This window comes from Protomyctophum parallelum (assembly GCF_964188405.1).
Source record: "Protomyctophum parallelum genome assembly, chromosome: 6".
In the NCBI taxonomy this organism is placed as follows: Eukaryota; Metazoa; Chordata; class Actinopteri; order Myctophiformes; family Myctophidae; genus Protomyctophum; species Protomyctophum parallelum.
The window spans coordinates 4,067,921-4,090,231 of NC_139701.1; the positions used below are offsets into that span (position 1 = coordinate 4,067,921).

A 22,311-nucleotide genomic window follows, 5' to 3' on the forward strand; every position below is an offset into this window, starting at 1 on the left:
TGGTGTGTGTGTCAATATTGGGCAAGCATAATTCATATTCATATTCAAACTGGCTGTTCATTCACTGTTTCATCACCATGATGAAACTCGTTAATGCTCATTTTGTGCTAAAACACAAAATGTTACCAAATTCTTTAGCTTGTGTGTGTTGCCATAATAACACCACCTCAACTTATAAGATACTAAGACAATTCCACTGTTGATCTCTGTTTACACCGTTATGTACACGTTTTAGGAATATTCACTAAAATAGCTCTCTATTCCAACGGGTCCCGGACCCTTGAAGTGGTTCCAGGACTCGGTCCCACCCAGCTAGATGCGTCTGACTGTAACTCAGGAGTGTACAAACGCAACCAAATGGACCATTGGTTCCATTTGTACAGTCAGGGTTAGGGGGAGGGGTCCGTGGCCTAATGCATACCAAACTGGGGGTCCTTGATGAAATGAAAGAGTTTGAGAAGCACTGCTCTAGTTGCTAATTGGCACAGGAGCTCCTCTGGCCTCGATGGCCCTGAGCAGCGGGTCTATCGTCTGATCGTCTGTCTTTGCTTCAAGCCACCATGTTGTCATTTCCCCCTTCCCCTGTAAGGACAAAGTCAAAGAAAGCAACAGTCAGTTTGTGAACCGTTTGTTCCTCTGAATATTAAATGTGGGTCACTGAGGTTGAGGGAGCAAATGAGCAGCTGAGTCCACGCAGGCCCTAATTGAGACTTCAAAATTTTCAATGGGGTGCGTCTCACGCTCCATCCCTAAGGCTTAGGACAAAATGAGCAACTGCCCCTCCCCCACAACTACACTAGCACCCAAAGAGTTGCCTAGGTAACTGTGTGAACACAAAGATAAAGGGCAGGAATATCAGACACACCCAGCCTTGTCCACTTGAAAGCTCCTGAGTGTAGATTCCTGGCTGTGATCATTTCAAACGCAGCTTCAAAGATTGTGTGCCCTTATCCAGTTTCTGAGCTCTTGTGTGATCTCAGTGCATCTCTCTCATAGGGATGTCTTTTGTTGTTCAAGTTCAAATTAGTATTTGGGGTTATCGATTATGAGTAAATATCCACGTTATCTTTCTTACAAAGAAAACATTAAAAACAATATTATTGAAAAATATATATTCAGATGTTTTCAAAAGAGGAAAAGAAGATTCAGGACAGGTCTGCAAGCTCACAATGCGTCACAGTGTGAGCTTGTGGGGGCTGAAGTGATTAAAGTTTGGGAACAACCTGGTTTAAACGTATTATTTTCAATAATGAATATACGGAAATTGTGTATTTACTATTTACTTGAAAACAACATAACGAGTTAATTCAATGACTAAGTAGAAACATTATCTGACCTGTTAAAAACAACATCACATGAGTTAATTCAATGACGATGTAGACTGGACAGTCGTGTTAAAATGTTCTTGCGCCTCTGAAGGAAAGACGCTGCCATGGTAACTTGAACTTCCATGCCATGGTCACATCCAAGAATGTCCTAAACAGCCATTACTCTCTCTTTCTCTCTGCTGGTTTTTTCCCCCCTTTCTTTCTAAACAAAAAGCATGCCCCTAAAACAGTGGTTCTTAACCTTTTCAGGACGTGACAAATAATCATATACCCTGTGTCAACCACTTGGAATTGTAGGAGTTCGGTTGTTGAGGCATTCGATTCAGTTTGACTCGGTTCCACAGATAAACGTGAAAATAGCAGGTTGTGAGCTTGTAGACCTGCTGTTTTAGAGCTTAATGTAGACCTGCCTCTTTTCACAATGTTTGCATCTTTCTTATATAATTTGACAAATGTTTGACCAGTTTTTATAGTTTTATTGTTTACTTTTGATGCAGTAATTGTCTTTTTCTCATTTATTTCCTTTTTTGTATTAAAATGATCTTAAAAGTCCTTAAATTGACACTTTACTACTGTAAACTACTTTCCCCCAGCCCCCCCCCCCCCAATCATGTGGAGAACCTCTGCTTAAACAAGGATAAATGAGCTCTCTTGCAGTGAATACCGGAAGACTCGACCCGGTGCTTGCCCGTTTTTCCTCCCGGAATTGTCACCAGTGAGGGGGATAACTTTGTAATATGCTATTGGCTGTTTGTATTCTTTTTGGAAAAATATAAAAAGATACTCCTGTGGAAAGGCTATATTATTTTACTTATATTGACCCTATAAACAATTTAGTATTATTTAGTATATATGTAAGGTTTTGCCCCCTCAAATGGTACCTCGTCAGATAATCCCCACATATCCTACAACAACTTCTGTGAACAGACTTCACTGTAGTAGCTTTTCATAAATTATATTTGTACTTAGGCTGTTCTGCTGTCATGAAAGTTTATAGTTAGAGAAATTCAAAGTCCAGCCGTCTGCTGTCCAGCCTCTCCCACCCCTCACATTGGGGAAAATTCTGGGAGGAAAACAGAAACGGGGCGAGTCTTCTTGTTACCCTTGCAGTTACCTTGACATTGAGTGAGCCTCTGCAGGTCAGAACGTAGCCGCCCAGTGTGTGAAGCAGGTCAGCTGTGGCTCCACTCACCTGGATCTTCAGCGCTACAGTGGTGGAAAAAGTACCAGTTCAATACCCTATTGTAGTAATGGTCTGTTTCAAGTACAAGTTTGATATTCAAAATTTAACTTGAGTAAAAGTACAAAAGTATTGGGATCAAAATGTAAAGTAAAAGTACAAGCTTGTATTATCGTAAATAGTTTTTACACTTTAAAATTAAATCAAACTTTCAGATTTTACTGTGCAATCAATCTGTAAACGAAGTCATTTGTAAGATGGCACCACTTTTGTCAGGCCTGTAGGCCTTTCACGCAGGTCATAGCACATTTGAAAGCCTGTACATGGTAAGCAGCAAAATCTTAGAGGTCAAATCTGCAAATATGACTCACTCGGAGACGTGGTGTACTGCAGTGGTTCCCAAACTTAGACCCCCAAAATGATACTCATCAGCCCGCGGACCCCATTTGAAAATATATGCCAAGAACCCCCATAAGATGTTTTTACGTCAGTGATTTTCAACCATTTTCATTTCAAGGGCCCCCCCCCGGTTTGACCTGAATTAGGCTACGTTCCCCTATTTAACCCATTCTGACCTGAGATCAGATTCATACGAGGTTTCCGCCGGACACACACTGGTCTGATGAACCCATTCTGACCTGAGATCAGATTCTAGAAATGTCAGTCGCTCTTCGATTTTTCAAAAATAGCAGACCTACAAGCTCGTATCGCGCCACTCGGTGGCGCGATATGAGCTTGTAGATCTGCTATTTTTAAATAGCTAAAGCATAACATGATGCTAACACCAAAATGGGTGCCCGGTCAGAATGGGTTAATGGCATTTCTATCTCTGGGACCCCAATGTGAAATCAAAGTTAATTTAACTCCGAACTCTGAGTTACAGACCCATAAGGGTCCATTTGGTTCCTAATTGTCATTTAGCTGGAGACCCCCCTGGAACTCTCTGAAGGACCCCTAGGGGTCGCTGGTCCCCACTTTGGGAACAACTGGTGTACTGGGTCAAAAGTGTGTCATGTCTAATGTTCCCTTATTACCTTCGCTTGTTGACTCCATCCGTGATGATGTGTTGACTGTATCTCCAAATAAGCAATAACGTGGCATTTTGGTACCAACAACACCAGCTACAACAGGTCCTGTCGGAACAACAACAAACAAAGTGAACAAAACATAATTTATTTTAGTTGTTCTCCTGTACAATATTATGTATGGCACCCCTTCTCCTCCGCCTGAGCAACCATAATTTCCTGGTTCCAAAAAGTATACACAACGTAATAAATGAATTGGACATGAAAAGTCCGACATGGGTCTGTGAAATCAAATCAGTGTCCCAATAACAGGCTGTGGAATATTGTGATAGCACCACAGGTATTTGACTAGGACGGGTGTTCAAGCTTTTATTCACTGGACCAAAAGAAAAATCACACTTGTGTGAAGTGAGGGGCACTCTTATCATTATACATCATCATACACCACATTCCGTGCTCAGCTAATAAATAAATAAATCATCACATTCCGTGCTCATACATTACAAACACACGACACTGTGCAAACAAAAACATCATGTGGGAAGTAGAATGAATGAGACGGAGATAAGATAAGAGACAAGATAATGATTGATGAGGTCACATGAGGGAAAGATGAAAGAGCCACTGTATACGAGTGTATATCATTACCAGCTCGTATTTGGAGCTGTGACTGTACCTGAGTGGATACCAGCTCCTATTTGGAGCTGTGACTGTACCTGAGTGTATACCAGCTCGTATTTGAAGCTGTGACTGTACCTGAGTGGATACCAGCTCGTATTTGGAGCTGTGACTGTACCTGAGTGTATACCAGCTCGTATTTGAAGCTGTGACTGTACCTGAGTGGATACCAGCTCGTATTTGGAGCTGTGACTGTACCTGAGTGTATACCAGCTCGTATTTGGAGCTGTGACTGTACCTGAGTGGATACCAGCTCGTATTTGAAGCTGTGACTGTACCTGAGTGGATACCAGCTCGTATTTGGAGCTGTGACTGTACCTGAGTGGATACCAGCTCCTATTTGAAGCTGTGACTGTACCTGAGTGGATACCAGCTCCTATTTGAAGCTGTGACTGTACCTGAGTGGATACCAGCTCGTATTTGAAGCTGTGACTGTACCTGAGTGGATACCAGCTCGTATTTGAAGCTGTGACTGTACCTGAGTGTATATATACCAGCTCGTATTTGAAGCTGTGACTGTACCTGAGTGTATATAGTACCAGCTCGTATTTGAAGCTGTGACTGTACCTGAGTGGATACCAGCTCGTATTTGGAGCTGCGTCATGGGCTTGTGGGGGATTTCGAAAGAATGGCAGACGCTGACCAGACCCAGGGCCATGCTGGCTATCTCCCCTGCATGATTGATGCCATTCTCATTGGGCACACCAGAAACCACCATATCTGGAAGGCAGTGGTGGAAAAAAGTTAAATTATCAATACCCTATTGTAGATATAGTCTGTTACTAGTACAAGTTCGGTATTCAAAATGTACTTGAGTAAAGTATTGGCACCAAATACTTAAATTACCCAAATTAAAAGTAGCCTACTCATTATGCAGAAGGTCCTATTTCACAAGTTTTCAAATGTAAAACAATCCTTTGAACAGCACAAGCTTACAACTGGAAACAAAATGAAGCATTGCGACCTTGTAGATCGTCTATTGTCAAATTGCCAAAGTATGTCTGAAGTGGTTTTGTAATAATAATTCAAATCTACAAAGCAACTAGTAACTAAAGTTTTCAAATAATCGTACAGTAAAAAGTACAATATTTGCCTCTGAGATGTAGTGGAGTAGAAGTAAAAGTACAGAAAATTGGAAATACTCCAGTACCTCAAACTTGTACAAACTTACACCACTGGGTACAAGAAACATGACCCAGGGAGCAGGCGTAAAGTACAGATACAGAGAGAGACACCGATAACAACCATTCTGTTATAAATGGTTTACAACATTTCATATCACAGTACAGTACCATACAGTTTAAGGTCCACAACAACACACAGCACAGCACTACACAATCGACGCATATAAGAAGGAATTTCTTACATCTATACTCACAAGCGTCTCCTATTGTCTCTACTTTGTAGACATCAAAATTGTCAATTATGTCATCAAAGGTGGTGTACAGTTTGTTGAGGAAGTCCACCACCTGGTGGGGGGTGCTGGTCCCTGAGAGCTGAGTGAAGCCTACAATATCACTACAGAGAAACATTACAGCTTTATTTAACCAAGTTAGACATATCGTATTCATGTGGGGCGGCGGTGGCTCAGGGGTAGAGTGGCTGGATGGTAACCACAAGGTTGCCAGTTCAAACCTCCCCCAGAGTTGGTGTCGAAGTGTCCTTGAGCAAGACTCTGAACCCCTAATTGCTCCTGATGTGCTGGTTGATGCCTGGCATGGTTTCTGCCGCCATCGGTGTATGAATGTGTGTGTGAATGGGTGAATGTAATGCACAATCTATGTAAAGCGCCTTGGATAAAGGCACTACATAAATGCACCATGTTAAAATTACCACGAAACCACTTCAGACCTATACTGTATAGCAATTATGTGTTTAGAAATTTGAAAATAGCCTAGATCTGCTATTTTCAAAGGGTTCTTTTTAAATAAGCTTTTGTAGTATTGCTACTTTTAGTAGAAAATGTGATACTTTTCCCACCATTGCAGATGATGGATAAGCACACCACAGGTACAAAGAGACTGTCTTTATTGAGAAATCTGACAAACGTTTCTTACTTTTCCCACCATTGTCATAACCTAATTTGAGCCTTGCTCAGGAGGTACTGAGTTATTTGTTTGCCCCTTTTTTCCCGAAAAGGTGAGCTTGTTAATCTGCTATTTTCGCCTTTTTCCCTCCCCCTTCAGGGTACGTTGTTCTGGTTATAATGTAAATGTGAACAACAAACAAACTAAATAAATAAATAACAGAACTTCACAGAATGTGAAAAGTTTCAGGTTATGGAAGGTTCTGGCTGGTTAACTTTCGTAATGGAAAAGAGCCATAAGTGAATGGCAGTATGATGAAGTCATGCTCATGTACTGTAGTAGTTTTCTGTATTTTGATCCATCATACCTGAAGTACACAGTAGCATTGGAATAGGTCTGTGCCTCTGCTGTACGACCTTGGCGAAGGGTATCAGCAACTGGTTTTGGCAACATACCTGGATGCAGATTTCATGGTATAAGTCATGACTATTAACATTTTTACATTATTAATAATAATTAGATACTGTACATATAGCACGAGATGTTATGATGCACATCTATTCATCCACCACTAGATGATAGTGTTGGGTTAAATGAAATGGTCTCATTCGCATCACAATTTGAATTATTTTTAGCTACCACCCCATGTCACAGAGCTGTACTGTTTACTGTGTACACAGAAAATATGTCTTCCCCTCAAGCTTATGACATCTTATCTGTTTGTTATAGGAAGTGGTGAGTAGAGTATAGGCCGGCTCTCTCCAGTTATTGTATACACAGAGATATTCCAGTGTTATGAGTTGAGAGCTTTATCAACCACAAATTACAATGGTGTTCATTTATTGTGTGTGATGTACATTGTCATGTTAGCATGACACACCGTGGTGGTAAAAGCATATCACCTAACCCAAATGACACACAGAGAGAGAGAGAGAGAGAGAGAGAGAGAGAGAGATGTTAGCACATGTCTCACAGTCACACCCTCTTCTTTCCTTCTGTGTACAGTAGGGTTTTATTAACGTTGTGATATGTGTCTTTGTACTGCATCAATGTGACCAAGACAAATGCTTTCCATCTAATAGACAATATTAGACATAATAATTGGAATACCGTCCTGACCAAGGAGCAAGCTTTCATTGCTGTGGTAATATCCCCTAACATATTTAATACCCAACATTTTAATACCCAAGAGAATGTCTTTATTTTACTTTCAATATGTTTGTCAATATGTCGAACTGGGTGACCTTTCATATCTCCTACAAATAATGTGGTTATCTCTCTTTCAACTGTGACCGTTTCTTTGGGATCTGCATTGTGTGAATGTGTGATTCTCTCCTGAATAATGTTCACTAGCACTAATCCCGACTTACTGTACAACAAGCGATCAGTCTTCTGTTTCTCCTGAATAATGTTCACTAGCACTAATCCCGACTTACTGTACAGCAAGCGATCCGTCTTCTGTTTCTCCTGAATAATGTTCACTAGCACTAATCCCGACTTACTGTACAGCAAGCGATCCGTCTTCTGTTTCTCCTGAATAATGTTCACTAGTACTAATCCCGACTTACTGTACAACAAGCGATCAGTCTTCTGTTTCTCCTGAAGAAGGTCCTGTGTTCTCTCAGCCACTATCGCCTCCAGATGCTTGCTGTACTTCTCCATCTAGGATTACAGGAAACCATTATTGTTATACCGCCAATGACAAGAACCAGCCACATGTTAAATAATAGTAGTAACTCTTTTTTTTTTGTGGCTTTCGCCTTTATTTTATATTTTTTATGGAGGGTAGGCTGACAGGAGTAGTAACTCATTTTTAGTGTATGTTTAACCTGCGTGGTGCACTGGTGCAACACGCTTTCTCCACATCAACCCTATTGAGATAGTGTTGTAGAGACAGAAAAGTATATGGGACGGTAGTGAATAACAAAGACTCTGGTGACCTTTAATGTACAATCATGTCAAGACTGGTGCACCCGTTTTTTTTTTTTGTCTGTGCATTGTAATGTCCGTATTGTGGTACAAAACATGTGTGGTTCTATATACATTGAATTGCGATTGAACAGCTGTGAAATTTCAGAGCCTCAATAAAAATACATTGAAAAAATATATATGGGACTGATTTTCAAATACTTTCTTGAGAGCTAGCTCCTTATGTGTTTGGAAAGAAGTTCTCTGGCAGGATTCAGTCCTACACCATAGGGGCACTTATGGTTCTTAACCACTACACCATCAATGGTCTAGTAGTTATACCCTTTGTATATCTTTATTTAAGCTGGGGAAAGTCAGCCATGGGACCACAACTCATCAATCTCACAAAACGCTTCTCCCAGGCTTTTCTCAACAGACCTGGGTCTGACAGTATTTGCAAATACCTTTTTAAGGTTTGTTTTAACTAATTGGGGCCCTGCATAACAACTTCATGTGCAAGAACAGTTCAAGTGCAAAAAAAAGGATAGAGGAAAATGCTTAGGCGACAGCGATGAGAGTACTTTTCACCGCTGTGTCTGGTTCTTACCAGGTTCATCATCATGTCCACAGGGCTGACTTTGTGTGGGTTCATCTTATCCAGCATTTTCTTCACCTGTTCAAACGTGGGTCTTGTGGTGACGCTGTGTGACCAGCACTTCTTAATGAGCTGCTCATAATTCACAAAGAAGAGAGAAGACAAGGAGAGCATTTCACTTCACAAAGCGGATCGACTCACTACACTACAGACATGCCTCATTATCAACAATAACACCACCAAAACCAAAGTGATGTCCATCAACACCACGTTTTGATGGAAGTTAAACACAGTCATCTAAGATGGCTTGGACAAAGTACTTCAAATGCCCCCAGAGCGGATCCCCAAAGTGGCCCTGCTCAGATGGATACCACCGGGGAAAAGGAAAAAAAGGCTGAGCTGTTGGAGAAGGGTCTCTAAGTGGAGAAGACCGTGATAGGGGGAGGAACATTATCGATGCCTTATGGCTTATGCCCCATAGAAGGCCCAAGAGCATAACCTAACCTAACTCAAGGGTTCCCAAAAAACCTTTCAGCCCCTAAATAAACATATTTGAACTGGGGACAACCCCCAACCCTCCCTGACATGCACTTAGAATTGTAGGCATTACATTTAGTTTGACTCGGTTCCAGAGATGCTGTAAATATTGTGAAACTATAAGCCCACAACGTCTTGAGTCACTGCTTGAGGCAATGCTTGCATCCATCTTTTATTTTTTTTGTCTTCTTTTTTAACCACTTTTTCACCCCAATTTAGTTGTTTATGTAACTGTAATAATTATATTACTGAAAGTGAAAATAATATTATTGCATAATGCACTCTTGAGTAGCCTAATGCGTAACTTACTACCGTCTACCCCATAAAAACATTGCTGTTCATTCCTTTGAAGTGAGAGAGAATTCTTCTCGTCATGGTGGCTATTATCATTAACATAACCTAGTTTCACTGCATTCTGAACCAGTGGTTCTCAAACCTTTTCTTGTCAAGGACCGTCAAATTGTTATGTATTTGGCCGCGCATGACCGGATGTGTGCCAGTGACCCCCAAGATTTGTGTTGTTAAAATGTTTCACAAATATCCAACATTTATTCACCCGTCTTCAAGATTCTTTTTGACAATTGCAGATCTACAAGCTTTGCTTACATTGCATTGCATCGCTTGTATCGGCTATTTCCAAATAGCTGATGTACAGTATAGGCTTACTTACTTTAGATAAGATTAAAGTGGTTACATTTTGATGCTATAACAACTCATTTTGCTCGGGACCCACTGGAACACCCTCAAGGACCCCTGGGGGAACCCAGACCCCACTTTGAGAACCAATGGTCTAACAACAGATCTGACAGACCTCACAGTAGTCTGTTCGACTGGGACAGTCAGTGTCGGTCCTGCCTGATCTCAGTTCAGGCAGTGGGGGGCGCCACATGACATCCATTTTATCTGCCTCAGCCTGGGCCTGTTGGGGGGAGGATTCCAATTATGCACCAAACATCAAAAGGAATCCAAGGGTTGTAATCTCAAGAGATTAAAAAACTGTAGCAACAACGATAATAAAGAAATGAAACTAATAAAACGAATAAGAGTACTAGCAACGCAAGGTAAGAAATAGTATACATAAATCATAGCACACTTTGAGGTGCTTGAAGGTAGTGCTGTGACTTTGTGTTCACACGCCTAGATGTTCAGACCAACGTTCAGGGTTAGGGTTACGGTCTCTATTTCTGGGCATGTCGAGTCTGTGACGTAAACCAAGACAAACAATGTGTCCCAAAATTGGGCAACTAACACTCGTTAACATTGAAACGCAAAGGGCACTAAGATAGTGGGTTTTATTTTTTATCTGATCTTATTATTCTAAATATTCTAGGCATAGAAGGCCCTTCATACTCACTGAAATGAGGTCCGAGCGGGTTGCTATCTCCACCAGGATCATGGAGTAGCTAGGGAGAGGAAGGCAAAGTATAGAAAAAGGGATATTTATTATTCACTAGTCCTTACCCGTTGTGAGATATTTGATTTATAATCATTAATGTGTCAAATCGAAAAAAGGGCTTCGTTACGCCCTCCATATGCATATGGTCAATGCCTGTGTGAAAAGTGGGAGTGATTGGTGCAGGCAGTAAGGAGTTACGTCACTGTTTCTGACAGACACACACACACACGGACACTCAGACATTGTTAGAATTATAGTATGATGATGATGATGATGATTATATCTTCCACTCTGTTAGTCAGATAATGTCATTATGAATATTAACAGGATATTAATAAGAATAGGGGCATACTTAGGCCTATACATTAATATGAACTTCATTCGTTCTGAATATGAGAGACTAAAATAATCAATATTTAATAACGTACCTTTTAGAAAGAAAAACCCCTTGAGAACTTATAAGCAGCATCTCATTCTCGAGGGTGTTCTTCAAGGTGCATTCCAAATTTGCAGGAATGCCTTGATTACCAATCCAGTCTATTAAAGGCATGCTACTAATATGACTTTGACTCTCCATGGTATTGGTTGAGATTATAATTTGCAACAGTCGTACGGTCTCTTCCCAAATAGATCTTTTACTTTGTTTTACTTTAGACTGCTACTACTGCACTCATCGTTGGTCAGTCACACTGGGCAAAGTGTCAAATGAAACCAGCTGCTGGTACACAACACCACAACACCAGAGGGAGTGCAACAAACCAGCGGTGGCCGAACGGTTTGCGGAGCGGTCTTGATAATGATATCGGAAGGTCGCTAGTTCGTATCGCCGGACCGGCACGTTAAAATTACCACCGCTGAAGTGCCCCTTGGACAAGGCATTGAACCTCTACCATGAAATGTTCTATGAGCAGGGCCTGGCTGTAAACAAGTTCTTGAGCTTAGTCCAGTTACCCTGGGTAAACATAGTACCTTTCTTTTCCTTAACCATGTACAACCCAGATTCGGCACAAACAAGGGACTAAATTATTTTCGCTCCTATGCCACCAAAATGTGGAACGCCCTACCAACAGTCATTGGTAAATGGTAAATGGTGCATTTATATAGCGCCTTTATCCAAGGCGCTTTACAGAGATTGTGCATTACATTCACCCATTCATACACCGATGGCAGCGGAAACCATGCAAGGCACCAACTAGCACATCGGGAGCAATTAGGGGTTCAGTGTCTTGCTCAAGGACACTTCGACCGTAACTCTGGGGGAGCCCGGGTTCGAACTGGCAACCTTACGGTTACCATCCAGGCACTCTACCCCTGAGCCACCGCCGCCGCGTCATTAAGACGTGTGAATCCCTTGACTCCTTCAAATCCGCTCTCAAAGGGCAACTACGGACGGCTGCATTCATGATGAATTCCTGTTCCGTTCTTTGACCATATGGAAGTGTCTATTTGTACGTCTCTAAATGTTTTGATGAATTGAACATGGTGGACCCTCTTGTAAACAAGTGTAATGCTTAATTGGGTCATCCACTCACAGTTAACAGTCTTTGTATTGAGTTTGTGCTTGAAATGTACTGTAATTCTGCAAACTGTTAATAAATCAATCAATCAATCAAAAAACACACCTGTAGACATCTGCGGCCGGGGTGATGTTGGAGCTGCTTCCCAGCAGGACCTCTGGAGCACAGTACACACGGTATATGTCCCCACAGTGGAAGCCATTACTGCCGTTCTCAAAGTCTTCCTTTCGGTAGAACGTGAGCCCATAGTCTGGATCCAACACACAATATTCAATTGGATTGCAGCGTTACTTTTAGAACTCATTTGCAGGGGAGCCTGCAATGCTCCCCCACAACTGCAATCTAAAAGGTAAAGGTGAATGTAACCTATAGGCTCAACCTGGGTGCCCTAACTATACATTATACTATATATGTCCTATACCACCACTAGTGTAACTGAAGTAGGTACAGTATGTCCTACTGCTGGTGCCTTAACTGGTGTAACTCAGTGTCCTAACTCAAAATGGTCAGGCGTACAAACCCACAAAATAATCATATTTGAAGTGGAGACAAACACTTGGAATGTAGGAGGTCCCCCGCATTTGGGGATCCAACAGGTTGAGAACCAGTGTCTTAACATAATATTATGTTACTGGTGTGGCAGTATAGTGAAATGATTTGTAGACAATTTGACTATTGGTTAACAACTTAACATCAAATTCATTTAACCGTAGCCAATCACTACAGACCAACATAAAACACAGGAAGAGTCTCAACAAAGCTGCAGGTCTGCAGATAAGGCTCCATGATTATGACTCCTGCATGGGCTTTACGCCTGAGAATGAACGAGTGGTTGCATGACTACATTTTGCCACCTGCGATTTTGCAGACCCAGCGGTCATCGATGACACAGTTCCTGGAGTGAAGTCTCCCATGAAACATCTTGTGCTGGTGGAGATAGGCCATCCCACGGGCAATATCTGTGGCAAAGGACAGTCTGAGGGTAGGAGCAGGACAAACAAAGAAGAGGAGATATGCCTGCTGATAAGAACACATCTTTTTGGCAAGAGACACCGTTGTGCAAGGAAGCATACCAAGCCTGTGCTACTAAGTAACTATAGGACGGCAACTATTATTTATTTGTATAATCCAGAATTCATTTACTTTTATTTTCATTTCATCAACAAATCAACACAAATTAGAAAAAGTGCCCCTCGGGGCACAGGTCTCCACCAGGTCAGGTTGTGGCCTCCTGGTGGCGCTATAATAGGCCAATGTGAAAAGGGTGACATTTCGTCTTAGCCTTGGATGGCAATAGGATGATTTGAGGTATTTTGTTCCAAAAATGTGTTTTGCAAAAATCCACCTGTTGGTGGCGCTATAACAGGCCAATGTGAAAAGGGTGGGATATATTCCTCAGCCTAGTAGGAAAGTCTGTGAAAGATTTCATGTAAATTTGACTCTCACCTGAAGCCCCAGTAGATGATTGACTCTCACCTGAAGCCCCAGTAGATGATTGACTCTCACCTGAAGCCCCAGTAGATGATTGACTCTCACCTGAAGCCCCAGTAGATGATTGACTCTCACCTGAAGCCCCAGTAGATGATTGACTCTCACCTGAAGCCCCAGTAGATGATTGACTCTCACCTGAAGCCCCAGTAGATGATTGACTCTCACCTGAAGCCCCAGTAGATGATTGACTCTCACCTGAAGCCCCAGTAGATGATTGACTCTCACCTGAAGCCCCAGTAGATGATTGACTCTCACCTGAAGCCCCAGTAGATGATTGACTCTCACCTGAAGCCCCAGTAGATGGGGACGTCCTCATTCAGCAGAACGTCTGCCAGGCTGCCCTTGGGGCAGTACTCTGTGACGATGCTGACGTATGGCACCTCGATGGAGCCACCGAAGAACTTGGCTAGGTTCGGGTGGTCCATCTCCCTAATGAAATGTCAGCATACTATATTAGCTTTTTGTGCCTTTATTGATACTGTAGGTAGACAGAGATGGGGGGCAAAGGTCGTTGGTATCTGGACTCGAACCCCGAAGCCTACTGTAGGTGCCCACTGCCCAGACCGCTAGACTCACATTCAGCAGCTCACGGCAATATTCCTTAGAACCCATTCTGACCTGAGATCAGATTCATACGAGGTTTCCGCCGGACACACACTGGTCTGATTAACCCATTCTGACCTGAGATCAGATTCTAAAAATGTCAGTCGCTCTTCGATTTTTCAAAAATAGCAGACCTACAAGCTCGTATCGTGCCACTCGGTGGCGCGATATGAGCTTGTAGATCTGCTATTTTTAAATAGCTAAAGCATAACATGATGCCGACACCAAAATGGGTGCCCGGTCAGAATGGGTTAACATACGGTACTTGCAGGTACCGAGGTACGTTGGTTTTAAAACTGTGTTTTTTTACAATGGTTCTACGTTTTATTGACATGTTGACATGACATGACAGGTAGAAGAATGTATTTAAAAAGCTGCAATGTGTGGGAATGGTTCACCTCAATAAACGTTTTTTTCATGGTATTAATCTTTCAGCTAAATCAAAAACAAGGAGGGTCGTACTCAGAAATGACTGAAAGCCTGTCATTGTGCAAACCTCCAGCTTTTCACCAGAGGAGAAAAACAATGACGGTGGTATATATATATATATATATATATATATATATATATATAGACCCATTTTTCTGAGTGTGACCCTCCTTTTTTGGTGACAGATTATTTGGACAGCGCGCCAGAGTGGTCAGAGCGCAGTGATAGGTACAGAGATAGGTTCATTTTATTTTTTGACATTTTATCATGTAGATTTTGCTTACCTGACCTCTTTGATTTCCTTCCTGACGGTTTTTGTGAGGGAGAAGTGTTTCTTCTGAATGTGCTTAACTGCCACTGTCCTCCCATCACTGGAAAACACAGCAGTTAACCACTAAGGGTGTAACAATATCCCATCACTGGAAAACACAGCAGTTAACCACTAGGGGTGTAACAATATCCCATCACTGGAAAACACAGCAGTTAACCACTAGGGGTGTAACAATATCCCATCACTGGAAAACACAGCAGTTAACCACTAGGGGTGTAACAATATCCCATCACTGGAAAACACAGCAGTTAACCACTAGGGGTGTAACAATATCCCATCACTGGAAAACACAGCAGTTAACCACTGTTAAAAAACACAGCAGTTAACCACTGTTAACCACTGTGTAACAATTGTGTAACAATATCCCATCACTGGAAAACACAGCAGTTAACCACTAGGGGTGTAACAATATCCCATCACTGGAAAACACGGCAGTTAACCACTAGGGGTGTAACAATATCCCATCACTGGAAAACACAGCAGTTAACCACTAGGGGTGTAACAATATCCCATCACTGGAAAACACAGCAGTTAACCACTAGGGGTGTAACAATATCCCATCACTGGAAAACACAGCAGTTAACCACTGTTAAAAAACACAGCAGTTAACCACTGTTAACCACTGTGTAACAATTGTGTAACAATATCCCATCACTGGAAAACACAGCAGTTAACCACTAGGGGTGTAACAATATCCCATCACTGGAAAACACGGCAGTTAACCACTAGGGGTGTAACAATATCCCATCACTGGAAAACACAGCAGTTAACCACTAGGGGTGTAACAATATCCCATCACTGGAAAACACAGCAGTTAACCACTAGGGGTGTAACAATATCCCATCACTGGAAAACACAGCAGTTAACCACTAGGGGTGTAACAATATCCCATCACTGGAAAACACAGCAGTTAACCACTAGGGGTGTAACAATATCCCATCACTGGAAAACACAGCAGTTAACCACTAGGGGTGTAACAATATCCCATCACTGGAAAACACAGCAGTTAACCACTAGGGGTGTAACAATATAGTAACTCAGGGACACCAAAAAGGGTAGATCCACTAGATCCGTGATCTACCAGATCATTAAGGCTGTGCAGGTAGATCACATGACATGCCCCTAAAAGAGATATAATTTAAATATAAGAATATGTTACATAATAACATATGCCACTTGAATTAAGGTGACTTGATTGATTGATTGATTGATTGATTGATTGATATAAAAAAGGGCCTGTCAGCTCAAAGAGACATCATTGTGATGTGACGTTTTGTGAGCTTAAAGATTACAATTTTATACAAACAAAGAATATAATGGGGCATACGGTTAGTGTTTAACTGTAGGCTGCCGTATAAAGTAGAGCAGGGACTCACTAGATGCCGGGCAGAATGAAGCTTGCATACGGTTAGTGTTTAACTGTAGGTTGCCGTATAAAGTAGAGCAGGGACTCACTAGATGCCGGGCAGAATGAAGCTTTGCTTGCAGGAGGTGTTGTTGGCCACGGTGCACACGGTCACGTCTGTGGTACAGCTGAGGACAGAGTTACTCTTCATTGGCTGGAGGCTGGACGTGCTGCAGAAGCCCATGTAGCACATCTTCCCTGTTTGGGTAAAAAAAAATTAATAAGAAAGAACCCGTGTTCGTTCCAATGGATCCAGCGTAGTTATTATTCAATCAAAACCTCTTGTTAATCATTTTCACTGCTTCGATATTCATAAAAGACACACCTAACCACTTTAACTTTAACGTATTCTTTTTTTTTTTTAAACAACAACAATTAAAATAGCAAGTATCAAAACAAGTATATACAAGCTCACTGCACATTGTGACGTGTTGTGAGCTTGTAGATCAGCTATTCTTTGCTACTTTTGGGTGATACTGTGCTATGACCTAGGACAGGTCGTAGGGCAAGGTTTCTGCCCATGATTCTTCTCATACATCAAAACTGAAACGCTGAATTAACTCCTGTGAGAATTGAATGAAATGTGTTTCGAAAACATTCACACAATAGATTAATCTGTATTTCATCTCACACATTTTACCGAACATTATGTTCTTGTAGCTGATGATCCAACTCTCATCCCAAAACATCTTCTGTTTTTGATACTGCAGCCACTGTGGGGGATATAGAGTATATTGATCTCATTATATAATATGGCCGTGATGATCTATAACGCATGTCAGACATGCATGGGCTGATTGCTATGTATGCAAAACCAACCTCAACCAAACAACACGCACGCACGCACGCACGCACGCACGCACGCACGCACGCACGCACGCACGCACGCACGCACGCACGATAATTAGATCGTCAAAAAACAAAACACCACAAGACTAAGCCTGGCCCTGGACTTTCAATTTTTCAGCAAAATTGTATAAGCTGAACCCAACATGTGAAAAAGTGCACTTCACACTTTCCTAAAAATTGATTTGTCGTGATCAATCATTATCCTTGACATGATAAATGGTGGTAACTACTGTCTAAATACGTACTTTGACCCTACCATGTTTTGGTATGGTGATATGGTGACTGTATGTAGCCCCTTTCATTTGTGAGTCAGAATAGTATATAACTGATTATAATGAAATGCAGTGCATTTATGTATTGACTGAGTATATGTACTGTCTGTATGTTTGATAATATATGGATGAGATGTTTCTATTTATGTACGTGGAGATACATACACCCACTGTGCGTGCACCGTGCATGCGCGCATGTGTGTGTGTGTGTGTGTGTGTGTGTGTGTGTGTGTGTGTGTGTGTGTGTGTGTGTGTGTGTGTGTGTGCGCGCGCGTGCGTGCGTGTTGTTGCGGGGCCTCACCACCTAACCTGACTTTGCCAGATGGGGGCGGTATTGGGTAACCATGTTCCCCAACACCACAGCCATCTGGGACCTCTCAGGGAGTTCAGCTAACACCGAACCGCTCCCGGTTCGAACCAATCAGCGTGAGCTAAGGGCGGGATATGTGCGAAACCGGATGTGAAGCTATATAGAAACGTCAATATGATTGGTTGTGTTTGCACGCCCACACGGTGATAGACAGACGGTCCCATCCAATCATCTACCAAGTATCTTGAAAAAAAGGAACAGCCCCGTCATCGAATTTGCTTCCGCGATCCCAGATCCCAATAAGCTGTGAAACAAATGTGTGTAGCAAGCTTCTTGGATCTGGCAGCGTCAGGTTACTCACCACCACGGTTAAAATGAAACCGCTGCAGAAGAGGGTGACAGGAAGACCTATGGCCACTTTTATGGACATGGACATGGGGCAGAACCCACAGTCTGCTGGGCAGTTCAGACAGCTCTCCTCCAGCATACAAACATCATCACCACACACTGGAACACATAAACATGTCAACACAAGTAGTACAAGAAGAGGTCATTACTTTGGATTGAATGGCACTCGTATACAGACGGCATGGTTCTGTGCTCAAACTAAATCTAGCGTTAATGTATTGTGTGGCTTGCTGCCTTCATTATAGTATTAAGTAGAATATATTATGTATTGAATGACTGTCTCTGTCCTGTTACTGTGTATATGAATAAAATATTATAAATTATCCACAAAACATGAATGAAGTGGCATTTACATTATTTGTTTAAGCTGGTTTGAGTTATTCAATTATTTCCTTGGATGTTGTGAACTCCAAACACAATCAATATAGTCATTCTTTGGAAGAGTCTACTCTGGTGAGCCATAATTATGTTGCCCTTTTCCATGAAACTACTCCCCTTTCTTCATGATAAATCAAGGTTAAAACTCCCACATTGTTGGGAAATAGCATTTCCTGCAAATGTCATCACTGACTATCACTAAACAGAAAACAACATTCATCAGCACATTTCAACAAATGACTACATTACTAACAAGGTTTAAATTACTTAGTTGCGTGTATACTCGCGTAGGTGTCGCACACTGAAAAGAGCAGATCTGAAAGCTCACAACGCATCACATTGCTCCACGTTGTGAGCTTGTAGATCTGCTATTTTCGGGGTTTATGACTGTTGGCACACTGACCTTGGGCACTTTCAACAATCACCTTGGACTCCAGAGCTGCATGCATCTGGCCGATTTTGATATGGGCAATGACTGAGGTCACTCCCAAATGTGCCAACACCACCTGCATGGAACAATGAAACAATTCTAAACTAGAAGAAGTTCCCCTCGGGGCACAGCTGGTCTCCACCAGGATAATAGCGTTTGTCGTTTGTGATGTTTGGCAAAATGTCTAGGAGTAATATGTTTTTTTGTTTGTTTTTGTGCAATAATCTGTCGTCTGGTGGTTGTATACCGGGGCAATAAAAATAAGACGTAACAATGTATTCATACTTAAGGAATAGTGCACGAGAGGGTGTTCTTTAACCCATTCTGACCTGAGATCAGATTCATACGAGTTTTCCACTGGACACACACTGGTCTGATTAACCCATTCTGACCTGAGATCAGATTCTAAAAATGTCAGTCGTTCTTCGATTTTTCAAAAAATAGCAGACCTACAAGCTCGTATCGCGCCACTCGGTGGCGCGATATGAGCTTGTAGATCTGCTATTTTTCAATAGCTAAAGCATAACATGATGCTGACACCAAAATGGGTGCCTGGTCAGAATGGGTTAATGCAAGGTTGCCAGAGTTGGTGTCGAAGTGTCCTTGAGCAAGACACTGAACCCCGAATTGCTCCTGATGTGCTGGTTGGTGCCTTGCATGGTTTCCTGCCGCCATTGGTGTATGACTGGGTGAATGTAATGCACAATCTATGTAAAGCGACTTGGATAAAGGCGCTATATAAATGCACCATTTACCATTTACCTTCGGCCTGATGGAAACAGCCAGGCTATAGCTCAGCTATACAGTAAATCAAAGTTGTACGATTTGTCACACACGTTACCGCAGTGAAATTTGTTCTCCGCATTTGATCCATCTCTTGGAGCGGTTGAGCCGCAGCCAAGGAGTGGTGAGCTGCAGCCGTGCCGCGCTCGGGAATCATTTGATTAGTTGATTTCATCAACAACATTATTTAAACAGCACAATTTGTACATTCAGAATAAATAAAATTCACTTTACATTGCATGAAACTATAAGCCTAGATTACCTTTGAAGTCCAGTATTTCTGACTCATGGTGCCTGCTTTGGACACTGTATGGGTCACTATTTTACCATCATCAGGAATCCATGGGCCACATATCGTCTCTTCTCTCTGTTAAGTTGTAATATAAAAAGAGTAATGCCAGAGGATCTTAGGGAGTGCCCTGGCCCCCCAAAAAAAGGTCGACAAAGTCAGCAGCCACAGTCAAGGATGTGATGAAACGTATCTATCATGAAAAATGTGACTCATCACACTAATGAGTTACAGCAACAGCAACAAAAGATGCAAAAGCATCATAACAAATTATGAAACTTTTTCAAGGATAAATTGAGAGTTGCGACACCACAATGAGAATCCTATGTGAGGCAATGAATGTTCAATTCAGTGAGGTTGTTCCCCTGTAGGGCCGTTGGGGTACTGACCATGGAGGCGAGGGGACAGGAGTGGATATTGGCATGGTAAACGCAGCAGTTCAACTCGTTGGCATTGTTCCAGTTGGCTGGACACTTGTGGTCATGGCAGAAACGCTTGGCCTCTGCTGCCTCACTGGAGAAAGAAAGAAAAATCAAGTAATTTGTTCATAGAGTGTACAATACATACAATAATAGTACAGCATGGCAGCACTGTCAGCTTGCAATTTAATGGTAGTACATTTACAGTATTGTACAGTCAGTGTATTGCAGAGGTTGTGGGAGTGGGTTTGGCAGGTGGCTAGTACACATGCCAACACAGTGAACGTGTGTGTGTGTGTGTGTGTGTGTGTGTGTGTGTGTGTGTGTGTGTGTGTGTGTGACACACGTGTGGATATGGAGGTGCAGATGAATGGTATTGTCAGCAGATTATGCAATTATGCATATACTGGTGAACTCCACTGTTCAAGCAAACATTTTCCTTCTTCTTCATTATTGGCTGTTGTAAATGAATGTGTGACTATGTAAATAATTGCATTCACGGTTGTAAAACATGTGTGTAGCTCACATACACATGGTGCATACTTGCTTGTGTTTACTGTGTGTGTGTGTGCGTGTGCGTGTGTGTGTGTGTGTGTGTGTACAAAGATGTGTGTGACATCTTTATTTGCATTCACTTCTTGTTAAATGTGAATGCACATAAAGATGTCAAATGTGCGTGCGTGTGCGTGTGTGTGTGTGTGTGTGTGTGTGTGTGTGTGTGTGTGTGTGTGTGCGTGCGTGTGTGCAGCAGTTGAATGGGCTGGGCTTCAAGTCAGTGCTTATCATGCCACCACTCACTCACTCACCTGAACAGGAATATCTTGTTCTTGACTGCATACTCATAGAAGGAGTCTGAGGCTGTCACAGTGTACGTGACGTTGAACTCCTCCCCATTGGTTACCTTCTCTGGAGGTCGCTGCACCCAAGACATCTCCAGACCTACACGAGGTGCATTATATACAGCAGTGCTTCTCAAACCTTTTCCATGTCAAACACATGCCAGACCCCACTTTGAGAACCACTACAGGTTACCTTTTCTGTATTTGAGACGGTATATCTCCACAAAAACAAGCAGTTGTATCTGCTATTTGGGGTATTTATGACTATAATTGTTTTCCCTACCCTTATTTGAGTCTAAATCAAAGTGGGGGAAAAGGTTTTATTCTCCAGTCCATACAACACTCAGTTTGGCTAAACTGACAGCAAACAGGGGTTAAATAAGCAGAGGATCCGACAAAAAACAAGCATATATTATACACACAGGGAACTAACTAGAGTAGACACAGGTGAAACTAAAAAACAATCATCATTTGGATTGGCTGGGGCAAACAGGAAACACTAGGGGGCATTACTTCAAAATAAAACACAGAAGTAAATCAAAACAATACAGAAAACAGGGATACAGTTTATGGATAAATATGTGGCCTGAATACCGCTAGGTTGAACTCTGCTAATGAACAAACTGCAACGATTTTCATTCGGACACTGACAATATGTGATGTCTGCAAGATTTTATACCCAATTTGGCTTAGGAGTGCGTGCACGTGTGTGTATGCTCAGCAAGCAACATGGCCATACAAGAGGACTCTTCAGACAGACATACAGACAGATGAAAGAACACTCACCTCCACAGCTTATCATATTGTAATCGTTTGGGTTGTTGAGTGGCCAGCAGTCAAATTCTGTATTGTCCAGATCATGCCAACTGTTCACTCCCTGTGAA

General features: G+C 42.1%; 1 protein-coding gene across 1 annotated transcript; it reads right to left on the bottom strand.

Annotated features, from left to right (window-relative positions):
- Nucleotides 1–39: 39 nt before the first annotated feature.
- LOC310860869 (atrial natriuretic peptide receptor 2-like) lies at nt 40–21,519 on the bottom strand (the record flags this gene model as incomplete). The annotated part of the gene is made up of 20 exons (XM_083768058.1): nt 40–582; nt 2,443–2,534; nt 3,543–3,641; nt 4,779–4,931; nt 5,590–5,729; nt 6,606–6,693; nt 7,807–7,900; nt 8,754–8,873; nt 10,090–10,197; nt 10,633–10,681; nt 12,297–12,441; nt 13,046–13,167; nt 13,968–14,111; nt 14,999–15,085; nt 16,501–16,648; nt 17,091–17,163; nt 18,243–18,388; nt 19,071–19,173; nt 20,559–20,682; nt 21,395–21,519. 20 exons carry the CDS (start codon nt 21,517–21,519, stop codon nt 469–471), a joined length of 2,274 nt encoding a protein of 757 aa, XP_083624184.1. The 3' UTR covers nt 40–468.
- Between the last annotated feature and the right edge of the window lie 792 nt (nt 21,520–22,311).